At 62.6% G+C, this 16610-nt stretch overlaps 2 protein-coding genes across 4 annotated transcripts; both read left to right on the top strand.

Annotated features, from left to right (window-relative positions):
* Positions 1-281: 281 nt before the first annotated feature.
* VPS28 (VPS28 subunit of ESCRT-I) lies at positions 282-5935 on the top strand. Of its 3 annotated transcripts, none has more exons than XM_068526208.1 (10): positions 283-323; positions 2114-2182; positions 2747-2775; positions 2896-2933; positions 3162-3251; positions 3979-4084; positions 4196-4297; positions 4627-4680; positions 4755-4846; positions 4940-5935. In XM_068526208.1, the coding sequence occupies exons 2-10, from the start codon at positions 2146-2148 to the stop codon at positions 5055-5057; spliced, it is 666 nt and encodes a 221-aa protein (XP_068382309.1). In that variant the 5' UTR covers positions 283-323; positions 2114-2145; the 3' UTR covers positions 5058-5935. The 3 variants fall into 3 exon arrangements, with proteins under 3 accessions (XP_068382311.1, XP_068382309.1, XP_068382310.1); XM_068526209.1 differs by lacking the exon at positions 283-323 and adding an exon at positions 336-637; XM_068526210.1 differs by lacking the exon at positions 3162-3251 and having other exon boundaries at positions 282-323.
* A 3733-nt stretch (positions 5936-9668) lies between these two features.
* SLC39A4 (solute carrier family 39 member 4) lies at positions 9669-14189 on the top strand. The gene is made up of 12 exons (XM_068526123.1): positions 9669-9908; positions 10448-10732; positions 11213-11408; positions 11524-11675; positions 11765-11936; positions 12279-12451; positions 12621-12758; positions 12837-12965; positions 13140-13194; positions 13319-13471; positions 13662-13849; positions 13942-14189. The coding sequence occupies exons 1-12, from the start codon at positions 9669-9671 to the stop codon at positions 14068-14070; spliced, it is 2010 nt and encodes a 669-aa protein (XP_068382224.1). The 3' UTR covers positions 14071-14189.
* Positions 14190-16610: the final 2421 nt, after the last annotated feature.

The raw sequence follows: 16610 nt of genomic DNA, 5'->3' as shown, positions 1-16610 counted from the left end.
CAAGGATTTCTGTTATCAATTTCTGTTAACCCTGTGGGGCACAGTTTCCAGGACAGACCCGGCCATTTAGAGGCCCTACAGGTGAAGGCAAAGCCTTCTCCCTTCGTTACCTCTTCCGGTTCCTATCAGGCATGGCTGGATCAGACCCGCAGAGTGTTACCCCCGGCCCGCCCCGGCCTCAGCGCGGGGTTGCGGGGAAGTAGCCAGAAGCCCAGGCGGACCGGCCCCGCGCGCAGGCGCATACATCGGGGCCCGCGCACAAGCGAAGACGTCAGGGAGCGCTCCGCCCCCGCGCCATTTCCGGGATCCGCGAGGCCTCCCAGGTACTCCAGGCCGGGGGCGGGCGGGAAAGGCGGCCCTGGCTGAGGCCCGGGGGTGTCGCTGTGCCGCGGAGGGCACTCCGCGCCCGTGCTCCTCCTCGCTCTCCGTCTTGTGGTCCCCTCTCCCGGTGCCCGGCTCTCCTGGCTCCCCCCAGGGCTCTAGAGCCGTTTCCCCGGGACTGGCGCCTCCGAGCGCGGCGCTCAGACCGCCGGGCCCGAAGGTTCCCGCGGCCTATGCGCCCCGCACCCGGCCCGCCCGATCGTCCACCGCGCTCATTGGGCTTTCTCTAGAAGCTCGCCGTTCTGGGTCGGGGCAGGTTGGTGAGGTTCAGCCGAGTATTCGCTTCTGGCCGCGGACGTCCGTTTTCGTGGCTGCGTGGAATCCCGCTGTAGAGCCACAGACGATCCGTTTATTCCTTCTCTCCGTTGCGCCTCCTCTCTGATGCGGCTGGAGGGTGGCTCAGTGGTATCCGTGTCCCCACCCCACCCCCGCGGGCTCTCGTAATTGCGTCGGCCTTCTCGGCCCCGCCCCCGCTCCCCTGCTGCTTAACTTGTACAACCTTGGCCTTTCCCAGCCCTGATCCCGCCTTCCCTCTGCCCAGCCTCCGCACGCCGGGGTGCCCGGGGCTCAACGTGGGCTGCTTTCCTTTCTACCTTGGTTCGCCCTTAGCCATCTCCTGTGGGACGCCATCCATCCCCTCATTGCCACTGGCTCAGCCCTGCCAGCCCCGGCCTCTCCCCTGATCTCCAGCCGCCTCAGCAGCTTCCTCGGATGTCTGCGGAGCCTCTCAAAGCCAACAGATCAACCGCAGCGCTTTCCTGCACACTCGCCTGCCCCTCCACACCTACTTTGTTCACTTTCTCCATCTCAGTTCACCTCACTGTCGTGGTGCCACTGGTCCAGAAATAAGGGTGTCATTCTTGAGTCCTTTTTAATTTTTACCCCTTTTCAAATTCTCCATTGGGTCTGGTGGTTCCATCTCCAAAGCACGTCAGGACATGGCCCCAGTCACCGCATCAACTTCCGGAGTGGGCAAGCGATCCTGCTTCCACGGTCGGCTCAGCCCGCCGCCCACCTGGAGCCGGGAGGACTTTCTTCAGTCTTCCAGTAGTTCCCTCTGGCTGTGCCAGGATAAACCCAGACTCCTTCTCCTGGCCTGTGAGATCTGTGCCCTTTGATCCCCCTGTCTCTCTGTCCTCATCCCTAGGACGCCCCTCACCCCCTAGGACGCCCCTCACTCAGAAAGCTCACTGTCCCCCCCGCCCCCCCCACGCTTGTCTCTTTTTCTAAATTCATTCTTGCGTAAAGACCTCACATTATACGTGCTATCGTTATGTGCTGTTCTCTCTGCCCAAACGTTCACCCAGGTCATTCATCTGATAGTTGCAGCCCCTTCTTCTCCTGGCCACCTGACTCAGAGCAACCTGCCCTGACCATGCTCCAGGGCACCCCTCCCCCACCCCCCCCCCCCCCCCCGCCATCCCGCCCTTGCTCACTCCATGCTCCAGGGCACCCCTCCCCCACCCACCCCCTCTGCCATCCCCCCCTTGCTCACTCCATGCTCCAGGGCACCCCTCCCCCACCCCCCCTCTGCCTTCCCGCCCTCGCTCACTCCTGAGATGCTCACCTGCACCTGCTTCCTGCCAGCAGCCTCCAGGGTGGCTTGGTGTTCCCAGCACGGTGCACAGCACCCTGTGTGTTCATTGCTGAGGATGGGGAAGCTCTTCATGAGGCCCAGCCCTCAGGGGTGTTAGGGGGTCACCTTTGCGTCAGCACTGGCTCTGCTCCCTAGGTCTCTGTACCGTGGCCACCTGAGCCTGCAGGATGTTTCACGGGATCCCAGCCACTCCTGGCATGGGAGGTGAGTGTGGCCCAAGCTGGGCCCAGGGACCCAGAGGGCCTAGGCTTTCAGCCTCTGCGGCAGAGGCTGATGGGAGTGGTGGCCGGAGCATTTGGGAGGTCTGTAAGTGTCCGCCCCCGCAAGACCTCAGGTAGTGGCCAGGGGCCCAGAGACCTCCTCCAGGTGGGGTCAGCTGGGCACAGAGATGACAGCTTTAGTGTGGCTGGAACCTCAGGGGGTCTTGGGTATCCCACAATCCCCAAGCCAGGGAATAGATTACAAAGCGTGTGACAAACGTGTGTGCCCATCACTGCATCGTAAGCAAGGTAGCCCAGAAACAGGTGGAATGGAGGACCAGCCCTGGCGTGCAGCCCCCTGGACCCAGAGGCATGTCCTCTGCTCAGGTCACCCCACAAACTAACTGATGGGGATGCCGAGATTGAAATTCCCCCAGCTCCCTTTGGGACATAGCCCGGAGGAGGCCTTGGGAGGGGTGCTGAGATGGGGCTGGGCCAGGGCGGTGGACAAGCTTGCCAGGGTGACCTTCGTAAGCAGCCTGCCAGCTATCTGCCTGTTCTGTCGCAGCCCCTGGAAACAAGCCGGAGCTGTATGAGGTGAGTGGCGGGCACCCGCCTGGCGGCGTTGGCCAATAGTCTCTGTCCGCGTGGTCCTCACCGGGGCCCCGCAGCCACTGTGGCGCTGCTGGCCGACCCTCTGCCCTGTCTCCCTAACAGGAAGTGAAGCTGTACAAGAATGCCCGTGAGCGGGAGAAGTGAGTCCAGCACCCAGGCTGCCTGCCTCCCCCATAGTGAGGGTCAGAAGGACATGGGGTCGGCCCAGGGAAACGGGTCCCAAGAAGCCTCTGCCAGGGGTGGGGTGAGAGGGGCAGCCAGACACGGAGCTCTGCCTCGGCGGCACCTGGGGTAGGACTGGCACCCTAGGCTCCGGGACCCTGGCTTCCCTGCCTTGGCGGCCGCGGCTGAAGGAGGCGCCCCCTCAGGTATGACAACATGGCGGAGCTGTTTGCAGTTGTGAAGACGATGCAGGCCCTGGAGAAGGCATACATCAAGGACTGCGTCAGCCCCAACGAGTGAGAGCCCGCTTCCCTGCACCACCGACCCATACTTGGAAGCTTGTTTCTGCCCTCCAGGGCTGGGGTGCTCAGTAAGGAGCAAGGGCGGGGGTCTGAGGCCCACCCAGCGCAAGGAGGGTCCCCTGGGTGCTGGTGGCCTTGATGCCATCTCAGGCAGGGACGTCCTGGCGGCAGTAGCCCAGCATTCTGGGGAGAGGGGAGCCCAGTGGCCTGGCTTCAGGATTCTGCCCCAGCTTTGCTACCTGGGGCCTCATCAGTGCAAAGGCATAGAAGGCGAGCAGGGTGGCACAGGCAGTCAGTCTGTGGGGTGCCGCTGACCAGGCCTGGCAGCCAGGAGGTACGTGGGGCCTTTGTTCGGTGCAGCAGCCCCTCCCCCATAGGACCACGAGCTGTCGACGTGGAGGCACAGCCAACACGGCCCGAGGAGCGGGCACGAGGGGTCTCGCTGGGCCTCTGCCTGGTGCTGGGCTGGGGGCCAGGCTGCACAGTCCAGGCCAGGTCCGTGTGGGAGCCGTATTTTGGCCATTGCCACCTCCTGCCACCTTCCAGAGTTCTTTTTTTGTATAAACCAAGTGGGAAGGCTCGGCCCTCGATGGCCAGTCCCTGGCCCTTCACCCAGCCCTCCGTGCGAGCTGCCACTTGTCTGGAAGGGCTGAGGATAAGCAGGATGTGCCAGGCGGCACTGGCCTGGCGCTGAGGGCGGCAGCCTGACCCTTCCCCCCAGGTACACTGCGGCCTGCTCCCGGCTCCTGGTCCAGTACAAAGCTGCCTTCCGGCAGGTGCAGGGGTCAGAGGTCAGCTCCATCGATGAATTCTGCCGCAAGTTCCGAGTGAGTGAGCGGCCCCTCCACCCTGAGGGGCCGGGGCGGGCGTGGGCATGGGGGCCATTGGGCTGGGGCTGGGCTGCCCCGTGAGGCCCAGCACCGTGTGCCCTCCCTCAGCTGGACTGCCCGCTTGCCATGGAGAGGATCAAGGAGGACCGGCCCATCACCATCAAGGACGACAAGGGCAACCTGAATCGCTGCATTGCCGACGTCGTCTCGGTGCGGAGGCGGGAGGGCCACGTGCCCACAGCCCCGCGGTGCACAGAGTAGCTGGAGGGGGGTGGGGGGGGCAGTCCTCCTGGGCAGCTTCCGGGAAACCCCCTGAGGCCCCTCCCATCCCAAGGCCCACGTGGGATGTGCCCAGGGCTCCCACCCACTGACAGCTCCTGAGGTGCAGGGTCAGGGTTAGGGCCCACGTGACCCCACGGCCGAGGCTGAGGAGGGCGAGGGCCGGCTGGTGCTGCCCCGGGCCCAACCCTGCAGAGGACCAGGCTGGCGGGGGTCTTTGCCGGGGGCCCACGTCGTCTCACACACACAATTGCCGCCAGCTCTTCATCACAGTCATGGACAAGCTGCGCCTGGAGATCCGGGCCATGGACGAGGTGCGGCTCCCGGGCGGTCGGGGGTGGGGGCAGGGGAAGCGGGGTCGGTGTCCCAGCGGGTGGTGTTTCTGCAGATCCAGCCCGACCTGCGGGAGCTGATGGAGACCATGCACCGCATGAGCCACCTGCCCCCTGACTTCGAGGGCCGCCAGACGGTCAGCCAGTGGTGAGTGTGTCACCTGCTGAGCCGCCCCGTCCGTCCCAGCCCCGTAGCCCCACACCCCCGCCCCAGCCCAGCTCTGTGCTCTGTGCCCCACAGGCTGCAGACCTTGAGCGGCATGTCAGCCTCAGACGAGCTGGACGACTCCCAGGTGCGCCAGATGCTCTTCGACCTGGAGTCAGCCTACAACGCCTTCAACCGCTTCCTGCACGCCTGAGCCCAGCCTCCCTACCCCCACCTTCTGCCATGGTCCCGTTTCCCCCGACGTCAGCACACGTTTTGCCGTGCACAGTGGCCTGGAGCCCGCTCCCCCAATAAAGATGCTTTCTGACCTCCCTGCTGCTGTGGGAGCCCCCGCCCCCCCCCCAGGCCCACCCTGCCTGTTTGTCTGCCCTCTGGGCCTCGGGAGCACGCAGCCCATTCATCAGGGAAGAGCCTCAGTGGCACTTTAGAGGCAGCGGCTTCCCTGGTGGGCACCGCCTGGCAAGCCAGCAGGGGTGTGCCTCCCCCCAGGCCAGGTAGGCTTGCATCTGCCTGCCACACCTTCCCCCACCCCTCAGCTGAGATCTTTAGGCAGCGTGGCAGCCCAGCTGGCCAGGTTGGCGCAGAGCCTGACACCTTTGCAGCAGGGCCCATCCTTGTGCGGTAGCTCACAGGAGCCCCGGTTGATAGCTCACAATAGCACAGCTTGTCCTTCTGCCTGCCGCCAAGGGTGTCCCTCACCCGGGAGCAAGGCCCAGCCGGCAGATGCCATGGGAGCCCCAGAGCTGGCCTTGCCCAAAGCCTGGTGGGGAAGCAACGCCAGATCCTTTACTAGTGTTCACCACGCCTGCTCCAAGGCCTTGTGCCGTCAGTGCTGGAAGCTGCCTGGCCCCACAGTGTTCACGTCCGCGTCCTCATCCTCTGGGGCAGACAGCAAGCAGCAAACCAGAGACCAGGGCTCTGGGTTCCAAGGTGGGTTGGTTCCAGTTTTAGCAGCTGTGGCGTTGGGATAAGGGACATGCCAGAGTTTCATTGTAGCATTTTCTCTCTCTTAGTGGTGCTGCTTTGTATCTGGCTTCTAGAGGCAAGCAAATAAAGTGTGTGGTATTTCGAGTGGTGATGGAGGAGGTCCAAGGCTGCCAATGAGGAGGTGCCATTGCGTATGGGGTGGTCAGGAACAGCTCTCAGCGTTGAACAGCAGGTCCAGGAGAAGTGAGCAGGGCTCCCTGGGGAAGGAGGAAGGGTGTGGGGAGCCGGGTGGGAAACAGGGCTGGAAGGCGGGTGAGGACTTGGGGTTGTACCCAGGAGCCCCAGGTGCCAGTGAGGGACTCAAAGAGCAGAGGCCCTCATTTCCCTTGGGTGTTAGGAGGGAAGAGCAGAGTCAGCAAGTGAGGGGGAGAGACCGTCAGGTTCTGGGTGTGGACCGTGCTGTGTGTGGCGCCCACGGTCTTTGCTGGATGCAGCGGTGGAATGAGAACTCCGGGGTTGCACCCAGGCTTGAGCCTGAGCACCTGGAGGGGTGGAGGAGCTCCGACTGAAATGTGGACGCCTGGGGAGGAGGGGCCCTGTGTGCACAGGCGGAGCTGGCCTTGGCTCTCAGATGGTCAAGCGGAGCTGTCAGGTGCGAGGCTGCACACCAGAGGGTGGGGTTCCAGAGACGAGGGTGAAGGCTGGTGTCAGGGGTGAAGGCACGCTATCATGGGTGCCAGGAATTCTACCCGAGGCGCAGGACTGGCGCTGCATCAATGCCGGAGCTGAAGAAGGGGTGACCGGGGCCCGGGGAGGAGACCAGAGGCCCAGGTGTGGAGGACAGTGAGCTCCAGGGCAGACCAAGCCGAGGAAGAGCCCTGCCGAGTCTGGCCCGCGGGGCTCTCGGTGACTCTGACAACAGTATGGGCTGGGGTGAGGCTTCAGTGGAGCCTGGGAGAGGCCACCAGTGCCTGAGTCCCCACGACCTGCTGTCCAGGGAGCTGAGGGGGCAAAGGGCCAGGGAGGGTTGTTGGGGTCTATTTTAATTTTTTATTAATTATTTTTGATTTTTTATTGCGATGAAATATGTAAAACATAAAGTTGGCCACCTGACACATTTCTAAGTTCAGCGGCATTAGGTGCATTAACCACGTCGTGCATTCATTGCCACCACCTGTCTCCAGGACCCTTCTCATCTTCCTAAACTAAAACTGTCCCCGTTAAACAGCTCCCTATCCCGCCCAGCCCCTGGCACCAACCATTCTGCCTTCTACCCCTGGATTCTGGCGACCCCCAAAACCTCGGAAGTATGAATGGAATCATACAGAATTTGTTCTTTTGTGACTGGCTTATTTCGCTTAGCATAATGCTCTCAAGGTTCATCCATGTTTTAGCATGAGACAGGATTTCCTTTTTCATGTCTGAATAATATTCCGTGGTATGTCTAGACCATATTTTGTTTATCTGTTCAGCCACTGATGGGCCCTTGGGCTGCTTCCATCTTGGGCTTCTGTGAATATCCTGCAATGAATGTGGGTGTCTGGCGCTTGCTGGATGATGGCCTGATGCAGGAGGGGCCTGGGGATAAGCCCAGCGCTGGCGGGGGACAGGCAGATGTGCAGGGGAGTTGGTGACACGCTCTGGCTGCTCTGGGCTAGGAAGGGAGGGCATGGGTAAGTGGTTGGGGGGACATGAAGCAGGGAAACGTGGGCCCACACAGAGGGGTGCTGAGGCCCGAGGGCATGCCAGCTGTGTGACAGGCCTTCACCAGGGGACCTAAACGGCTGGGCTGAGACCTTTTCCCTGAAGCTAACCAGGCCTTGAGCAGTGGATGACCTGAGGCAGCAGCTTGGTCCCAGGCTCAGCTCCCACCAGCCCCCGGCCCTGACAAGGGGGGGTAGGAAAAAGGCTAGTTTGGGCCCAACAACTGGGGTGGGGGGGTAGCCCAAATCTTTCCAGCTTCCCTCCTCATTGACTCAGGGGTCCAGGAGTCATCTGAACCCCTGGCAGACTCTTCCCATCCCCTCCCCTTGCCTGATACCCCCTTAGGACCCACCGAGGTCACACTGCAGTGCCATCCAGCACGTGTGTGGGTGGGAGAGCAGGAACTACACCTAAACTCGGGCCCAGGACACCGTCCTCAGCCTGAGGCCCTGCCCTGGGTGGCACAGTATGATGGGGACAGAGTCCTGGGGCCTGAGCTCCCAGGTCCCCTGGAGCCTCTCCTCCCCCACCCCAACCACGCCCCCTAGGGACAGGGTCAGGGTCAGCAGTCGGTCCAACCAGGTGTGGAAGGGGCCACCCACACACTCCCTCTAGAAGGCAAGGCTGCCCTGAGACTGGGGTGTTGGCTAGCTCCCTGGGGTCTGCCCCTTTCCCCAGACTGCCAACTAGGCAGAGATGAGGCCTAGAAGTTCAAAGGCCGGAGCGGGAGCCAGCAGGGAGGGGCAGGGCTGGGAGCCACAGTTCTAACCCCTCTCCCGGAGCCTAGCGCCCACTTCCTGCTTCCTGCTGCCCTCAGGGCCCAGGAGCCCCTCACTGGCTGGTGAGCCAGGGGGGATGGGCAGAGGGCCCAGCCTCCTTTTTGCTCTTGTTTGTGTGGGGCTTTGGCCATTTCCTGGGGAGTTTTCCCTGGAGGGTTTGGAGAGGGGCACATGACTCAGCCAGCACCTTATCTCAATTCCCTCGGATTCCAGCCCGCAAGAATTTCAACACAGAATTCCATTGCAGCTCAGGACCCCACCCCCAGCGAGGCCCTCGAAGGCTCTGGGGGTGTCTAAGCTGCCTGAGCCAGGGGGCGGGCCCTGCCGGGGATGCTGCAGGGAGGGGAGTGGGGCGGGGCCGTATGGGGGCTTTCAGGTGGGATGTGGGGACCGGGCCTGCGGTGGTGTCTTGGAACCTCTGCGCCAGGACCCCTTGGCTTGAGGGCAGCTCTCAGAGACAGGGCCCTGGGAAGCAACACCCACACTGAAACGGAGTTCCCCTAAAACCGAGTTCCTCTGCCAAGTTCCTGCATAGCCTGTCTATGCAAACATTATTCCCTGTCTTGTCCGACACCTATTCCTCAAGACTGAGGAGCACCAAAAAAAAGGGGGGGATTGAAACTGAGCAGGACCCGGGGGGGCCTCCTGAGTACAAATCCTTCCCTTGTCCCCCGTTTCTTGTTTGTAGGAAATGGGCTTCATTCAGCCCCCTAAGACCTTCCCTGAGTTCCAAAGGGCAGGTTCAAACCGTTGCTAATCAGGGAAGGGAGGGGATGCGGAAACAAAGGAGGGGCAGTCAAGAAACTACAGCCTTGGGGCAAGGTCCTGGCTCCCCTTGGAGCTCTTCTGCCAGAACGAAGGCCCCCACCCAGGTGCAGGATGGCGACTACCAGCTGGGACCCCACAGCACCGCCGCCACCTCCCCACCAACCACTCAGGAGAAAGTCACATGCCCTGCTGCCCTCACCCCAAAGTTTGCCGATTAAAGACTCCCCAGAAACCATCGGGGAGTTCAGGGTTTTTAAGCACGAGCCACCCATTCTCCTTGCTCGGCCCCCCAGTAAACCCTTCTCTGCTCCAGACTCGGACGTTTCGGTTTGTTTGGCCTCACTGTGCGTCGGGCACACAGACTTGCATTCGGTAACAAGATCCTTTCGGGAGCAGAGGGGGTGGCCTGGGGCCACAGCTCAGTGGGCCCAGCCCGGGCTCGACCCCTGCGGGCAGCAGCACCTCGCTCAGGGAGGACCTGGAATGGTTAACCTGCGACACCTCCAGCAGCCAATCACAGGGCCCTGCAGGAAATGCCTGGAGAGCCTCGCCGGGGCGGGCGGGTCCCAGCCCAGCCCGAGTCTGGCACCAGGCAGCCCATGCGGCCCACAACCACCCAGGTGACCATGGCCTCCCTGGAACTCAGAGCACCTGGGGGCCGCAGCTTGGTTGGCCCGGCCGGGCCCAAGCCAGGGCTGCTGCTGGCCTTGCTGGCCACGCTGGCGTTGACCGGGACGGCGACCCCACCTGCCCGTCTGCTGACCCTGCTGTCCTCAGGCCAGGGTGTTCTGGACCGCACGGCGCTGGGCAGCCTGTTAAATACACTAGCGGCCCGTGTGCACTGTGCCGACGGGCCGTGTGGAAAGGTAACGGCCCCACCCGACGGGTCCCCCGGCCCCAGCCCCAGCCCGCCGCTCCACCCCGAGGGCCGGCGGCAAAGGGCTCGGGCAAACTCCAGGAGGCGGGCCGAGTGCAGTGGCCTGGCGCCTGGGCCCTGCCTGCAGGCCCGAGCCCACCTTCCCCCACTCCGCATTCAGACCCTCCTGCCCTCCCTGTTGGTGGGGCGGTGGCGTGCAGGGACCCGCGGCTCCGGGACCCCAGGGCTGCCCCACCCCCACCCCGTCAGCCCCCAGGCCAGCAAAGTGGCAGTGGTTCCAGGAAGAAATCACCCTGAGGTGGCGGGACCCCTGTGTGTGTGTGTGTGTGTGTGTGTACACGCGCGTGCACGCACAGTCCTGTCATTGGGGGGGATGGTGGGGAGAGTATGTGAGTGAGCAGGTGATGGAGGGGTATCGCTGTGAGAGGGATGGAGAGGACGGTGGTCCTTGTGTGAGGCCCCCGCAGGGAAGGGGGCGGCTCCTGGGCCACAGATACCTGGCCCCTGCCCACCTGTCTCTGCCCACAGTGCCTGTCTGTGGAAGACGCCCTGGCCCTGGGCAGGCCTGAGAAGCCAGGGCTCCGCTCCGGTCCAGCCCTGGAGCCCAGGCACATCGCCCGCCTCAGTGCTGCTGCCGCCCTCTACCTCAGCAACCCGGAGGGCACCTGTGCGGATGTCCGGGCTGGCCGCTGGGCCTCCCGCGCTGACCAGCTCCTGGCCCTGCTCGAGAGCCCTGAGGCCCTGACCCCAGGCCTGACCCGGCTGCTGCAGAAGATTCAGGCCCAGGCTGCTGGCCGGCCCACTTCTGCGGAGGTGGGGGCTCGGGCGGGCTGGCCGGGGGGGCGGTGGGTGAGGAGGAGCCAAGAGGGATTGAGGGGACGGGGACCCCTTAGGGGGTTGGGCCTCGACGCCTTTCTGGGCACTTTGGGGAGTCTGGGCCGGGGGAATCACAAATGGACGCTCACCACTGAGTCGGGCAGGGCTGCAGGGGCCCCAGGAGGGGCCCTGACCCTGGACGGGGTCTGAGAAAGCTCCTGGGGCTACAGGGAGGAACGCTGTGGGGAAGGTGGGGGCCTGGACCCGCTGGGCCAGGAAGGGGGAGGCCTGTGGTACCAGGGAGGGGCCCCAAGCAGGGGAGGGGCCCAGCCCAGGTCTTACGTGAACAGGAAGAAGTGGTGCTCCTAGGAGGCTGGTCCAGGGTCACTGGAGTCCAGGGGGCACCAGGGGCAATGGCAGAGCTAGAGGCCAGGAAGTCCACGTTGCCAGTGAGGCTGAGGTCCAGCTCCTCCCCAGGCCTGTGTAGACCTGCCTCAGCTGTTGGAAGAAGCGGCGGGGGTGGGGTCTCCCGGCAGCCCCGGCCCTGTGCTGGCTGCCCTGCTGGACCACGTCAGGAACGGGTCCTGCTTCCGAGCCCTGCCGACCCCTCAGTACTTCGTGGACTTCGTGTTCCGGCAGCACAGCAGCGAGAACCCCAACATCACACTGGATGGTGAGGCCTGAGCTGGGCCACTGGGCAGGGAGTGCCCTGAATCCCAGCATCGGTGCCCCTGGGGAGCGCAGGGCTGGAGCCCACACAAACTTTGTCACTCTGTCCTCCCTGCCAGAGCTGGAGGCCTTGATGCAGCGCCTGGGGGTGGGCGGAGCGACCGAGACCCATGGTGACCACAGTGACCACGGTCATCTGGGAGAGGGGGCCAACCGCCAGGGTCCTGTGCCCCTTGCCACCCCCAACAGCAGCTCCAGCATGTGGGACACAGTGAGCAGCCCATGCGCCCTAGTCCTGGAGAGAGGTGGGGTCCCACTAGTCTGCTCAGGTCCCTGACCCCCAGGCCTGTCACCCCCCAGGTATGCCTGAGTGCTGGAGATGTGATGGCTGTGTATGGGCTGTCTGAGCAGGCTGGGGTGACACCAGAGGCCTGGGCCCAACTGAGCCCTGCCCTGCTCCAGCAGCAACTGAGTGGGGCCTGCAGCCCCCAGCCTGAGCAGCCCACCCAGGACCAGCTCAGCCAGGTGGAGAGTGAGTGCCCACCTCCCCAGCTGTGCCTGGCTGTGCCCAGGGGGCTGGCAGCATGGAGGTGGGACCGAAAAGGGAGGAGGAAGTGGCCGCTGGGTTTGGGAGGGGTGGGGAGAGCTGGGCCAGGGCTGGCAGGAGAAAGAGCCATTGGCGTAGAGGGGTAGCAGGGAATATGGGGGCCTGAAAGGGAAGAGGATGGAGTTTTGAGGCCGGAGGGCTAGCGTGAGCAGCCCTGGCGGGTCTTGCTCACTCCTGGACCCCACCTGGACACCCTTCCCTGGGAAGCAGGGGTGGGGGGCTGAGGCTGAGAGGGAGGCTCTCACTGTGTCCCCCCCCCCCCACCAGGGTACCTATATGGCTCACTGGCTACGCTGCTCATCTGCCTCAGCTCCATTTTCGGGCTCTCGCTCCTCACCTGTGCCAAATGCAGCACTGCTACCCACTACATCATCCAGACCTTCCTGAGCATGGCTGTAGGCGCGCTCACAGGCGACGCGCTTCTGCACTTGACGCCTCAGGTTGGCCCCCTGCCCACCAGGACCCTCCCTCCCCCACCAGGGACTCCCCTACCCAGCCTTCCTTCCAGGCACACCCTCCTGGGACCCTTCCCTGACCCCTAACCCCTATCTCCTTGTCTGGGGGGAGGAGGCCCTGGGGCAACTGGCCCAGTGCCCTCTGCCCACCCAGGTGCTGGGGCTGCACTCACATGATGGCGAAGGCCTTGGCTTGCAGCCCACCTGGCGCCTCCTAGCTGTGCTGGGTGGTCTCTATGCCTTCTTCCTGTTCGAGAGCCTCTTCAACCTCTTGCTACCCCTGGACCCGGAGGTCAGGTGCATGGGGGCTGGACGCGGTATGGGGAGGAGGGGGGTTGGCGTGGTGGACCCTGAGCCGCTGTCCCCGCAGGACCGAAAGGACGGGCCCTGCAGCCACGGACACAGTCACGGCGGCCACAGCCATGGCGTGTCCCTGCAGCTAGCGCCGAGCGATCTCCGGCCTCCCAAGCAGCCCCACGAGGGCTCGCGCGCAGACCTGGTAAGCTGGCTCTGGCCGGACGTCCCTACCCCACGCGGAGCCCTGTCTGCACTCCCAGCCCCCACGCCAAGGCTTCTGCCCTTGGCCTGAGCCGAGGACCTAGCTCCGCGAGCCCCTCCTCTCCTCCCGGCCCAGAGGCTCATCTACGCGGACCGCATCCCACCCCCCCAACAGGTGGCGGAGGAGAGCCCCGAACTGCTGAGCCCGGAGCCCCGGAGGATGAACCCAGGTGAGCCCTGAGGGAGGCCCCGGAAGCATTGGGTGCCAGGGGTTCGGTGCGCGGCACAGGCGCGGGGTGGGCGGGGGCGAGGAGGTGCGAGGCAGATGCCCACCCACGCCGGCCGCGCCCTCAGAGCTGAGACTGCTGCCCTACGTGATCACGCTGGGAGACGCCGTGCACAACTTCGCCGACGGTCTGGCCGTGGGCGCCGCCTTCTCGTCCTCCTGGAAGACGGGGCTGGCCACCTCGCTGGCCGTGTTCTGCCACGAGGTGCCGCACGAGCTGGGTGAGCCGCGAGAGGTTCCAACGGGGCGGGGGCGGGGCCTGCCCGTAGTGGGCGGGGCCTGCCTGGGGTGCGGTTGGTTGGTTGGCGGGACAGTTGGGAGGGACTATCGGAGCGAGGCGAGGTCTGTCGGGGGTGGGCGGGCCGTCGGGTGGGCGGGGCTCTAGGCCTGACCCCGCCCCGCCCGCCCCAGGGGACTTCGCGGCCCTGCTGCACGCGGGGCTGTCGGTGCGCCGGGCGCTGCTGCTGAACTTGGCCTCGGGGCTCACGGCCTTCATCGGCCTCTACGTGGCGCTCGCTGTACGCGTCGGCGAAGACGGCGAGACCTGGATCCTGGCGGTAGCAACTGGCCTCTTCCTCTACGTGGCGCTCTGCGACATGGTCAGCGCGGAGTGCAGGAGGGGACTGCCGTGGGCGGGAGCTGAGCAGGAACTCTGAGCTCACTTCTGACCCAGGGCCCACCTCCTCCTCAGCTCCCGGCCATGCTGAACGTGCGGGACCGGCGGCCCTGGCTCCTCTTCCTGCTGCACAACGTGGGCCTGCTGGGCGGCTGGACCGTCCTGCTGCTGTTGTCGCTGTATGAGGATAATATCACCCTCTGATAGCCTCTGCCCCAGTCTCGGCCCTTGACTCTGGCTCCTGGCCCTGCACTATCTCAGCCCTTAAAAACCGCAGCCACCCGGAGAGCCCCGGCACCCATCTTCAATAAAGACACCCTTGTCCTTGGAGCCCAGCCTGCTCACCTCGCTGGGAGGGAAGGGTCTCCCACCAAGAAAGGTCGACAGGTGGGGCAGTATCTCTCCCCACAGCAGTGCCTGGTGCCTGATGAGGAGCCAGGATAGCTGAGCTCAGGGACCTCCAAGTAGCCAGCCTCAGTCCCCTCATCTGTAATGCATGGGAAGCAAAGCCAGAGAAATCGGCCAGGGTCTGTGGGCCGCAGGTAGGACCTGGGGTCCAATCAGGAATCAAATTTGTTTGCTTGTAGCAGAAAAAACAAAACAAGCAGCAGCACTTACACAGATGAGGGCTTGTTTCTCTCTCATGAAAAATGGGCCTGGAGATAATCAGACCAGAGTGTGTGGCAACCCTCAGTGAGGCCCAGGCCTCTACTATTCTGCTCCACTGTCCTCAGCAGAAGTGTCCATCCACAGAGTCCCCTCGTGGTAGTTTCCTAGGGCTGTAGCACAGCCCACCACACACTGGGTGCCTTAGGACGTCAGAAATTTATTTTCTCAGAGTTCTGGAGGCAGAAGTCTGAAATCAAGGGGTCAGCAGGCTGTGCTCCTCTGAAGTCTCTAGGGAAGAATCTGTTATGTGAGCTTCTACTGGCTTCTTGTACTGGCCGCCCCATCACCCCTCCCACCCCCCAGCCTTGCACCATCCTCCAGCCCATCACCGTCCCTCTCGAGCAACTTTGAGCCCCCACTTCCACTGACAGCCTCCTTAAATTTCCCATTGAAGAAGTACGTCCACCAGGCAGGCCCACATCTCCTTTCCTGCTGGCAGCCCCACAACCTCCCAGTCCCTCTGCCCCCCTTCTCCTCCTGTCCGCCTGGAATGGAGCTGCGCCCCGCCCCCTGCTGCTCTCCCAGCACTGTGCTCCTTCAGCATCCCTGCCTCTCTCTGCACCGACCACCTCTCTCCCACAAACAAACTCTCATTCCTGTGTCAGGGCACTTGCCACATGCCAGGCTCGAGTCTGAGGGCTCTGTGGCCACTGACCTGTTTATCCATCACAGGTGCCCTGCGCTGTGGGTGCCATGACTATGCCCATCTGACTTGGACGAGGAGAGTTAAGTGTTCTGGCCACAGCCCCAGCTCTGCCCCTGCTCCCTCCTCTAGTACATCCTCAGGGTGGCTCTGGCTACAGTTTTTGTTATGACTTTTTTTTTTTTTTTCATGCTATCAGAACTTTATTAGGTGGAGTTTGGGCAAAAGAGAAAACCTCTGAAACAGTCACCCACCTGGTTCAGGATGACCGGAATAGAGGAGCCTTTGCTTGGAGACATGCTCTCACTGAGATGAAAGCATATCTTTGATTTTTTAAAAGGGGAGCTGACAGGCTGAATATCTCTTGAGTGTAAATTCAGATTATTTAAAAAATGGTCAGCCAGAGGAAGGCAAGTCTCTGGGGTCAAGACCAGAACAGAAGCAGAAGCCCCTGCTCTGTATGGAGACAAACGGGTACCACTTTTATGTTGGGCAGGGGTGGGGGGTGTGGCGGGGGACATATCTCTGCTATTCCCAGATCAAGATTTGGAGGGAGGGAAACATGACAAATGACAAAAGGACCAGTTTCTCAAAAATCGAGGGATAAAGTAATTGCACTAGGACGAAAACTCAAATAATGGTTTACAAGGGAGCGAGATAAGTCGTGATTCTTCATTGGTACCTGACCCCAATACTCAGACTGCCTTAAACCAGCCTGCCAGGGGGCTATGTATTAATAGAAGGCCTGAAGGGAAAAGGGGAAGAGGGGGCTTATTTTGCTACAGCAAGAAGGGGCTTGAGTGGGGAGAGTAGCAGCTGGCCCCCACTCCCCCAAGACTTCTATCACATCCACAAATATATATAAATACATTATATAAAATAGCAAGTCTGGGAGGTAGGCTCCCCACAAAGGCTCGGGTGACACAGTTACACGTCGCAGGAATTCTAGGAAAGGGCGCAGGGCTCCTAGAGAAATGGGCTCCGTGTGTTCTCTCCTGCCCAGGGTAAGCTCTGCCCCAGCCCACCCCTCTTTTCAGGGTTCAGTTTTGTTATGACTTTTAAAGGGGTTTGCTGTGACTTAGGGGTCACACACCTGCCCAGGCATCCAAGTGACCCCTTTGTCCACCGCTCAAGGGTCCAGATTTGAAGCCTTGTTGCTGAAATGAGCAAGTGAGCGGATCTGGATGCAACATGAACACATATTTCTATGCCATTTTCTCGGGTGTGACTATACTTTCTTGTTTTATTTCCCAAGATTCCGTTTCTTGAGAATTCCCTGGCGGTCCAGGGGTTAGGACTCCGCGCTCCCACTGCAGGGGGCACGGGTTGATCCCTGGTCGGGGGATTAAGATCCCGCAAGCCGCGCGGGGCGGTCAAAAAAAAAAAAAAAAAATTCTGTTTCTAAATCCCAGACCTGTTCGCGGGTACCTAG

This window comes from Eschrichtius robustus, chromosome 17, assembly GCF_028021215.1.
Source record: "Eschrichtius robustus isolate mEscRob2 chromosome 17, mEscRob2.pri, whole genome shotgun sequence".
In the NCBI taxonomy this organism is placed as follows: Eukaryota; Metazoa; Chordata; class Mammalia; order Artiodactyla; family Eschrichtiidae; genus Eschrichtius; species Eschrichtius robustus.
Note: the sequence above shows the minus strand (reverse complement) of the source record. Positions and strands in the feature narration are given on the sequence as shown.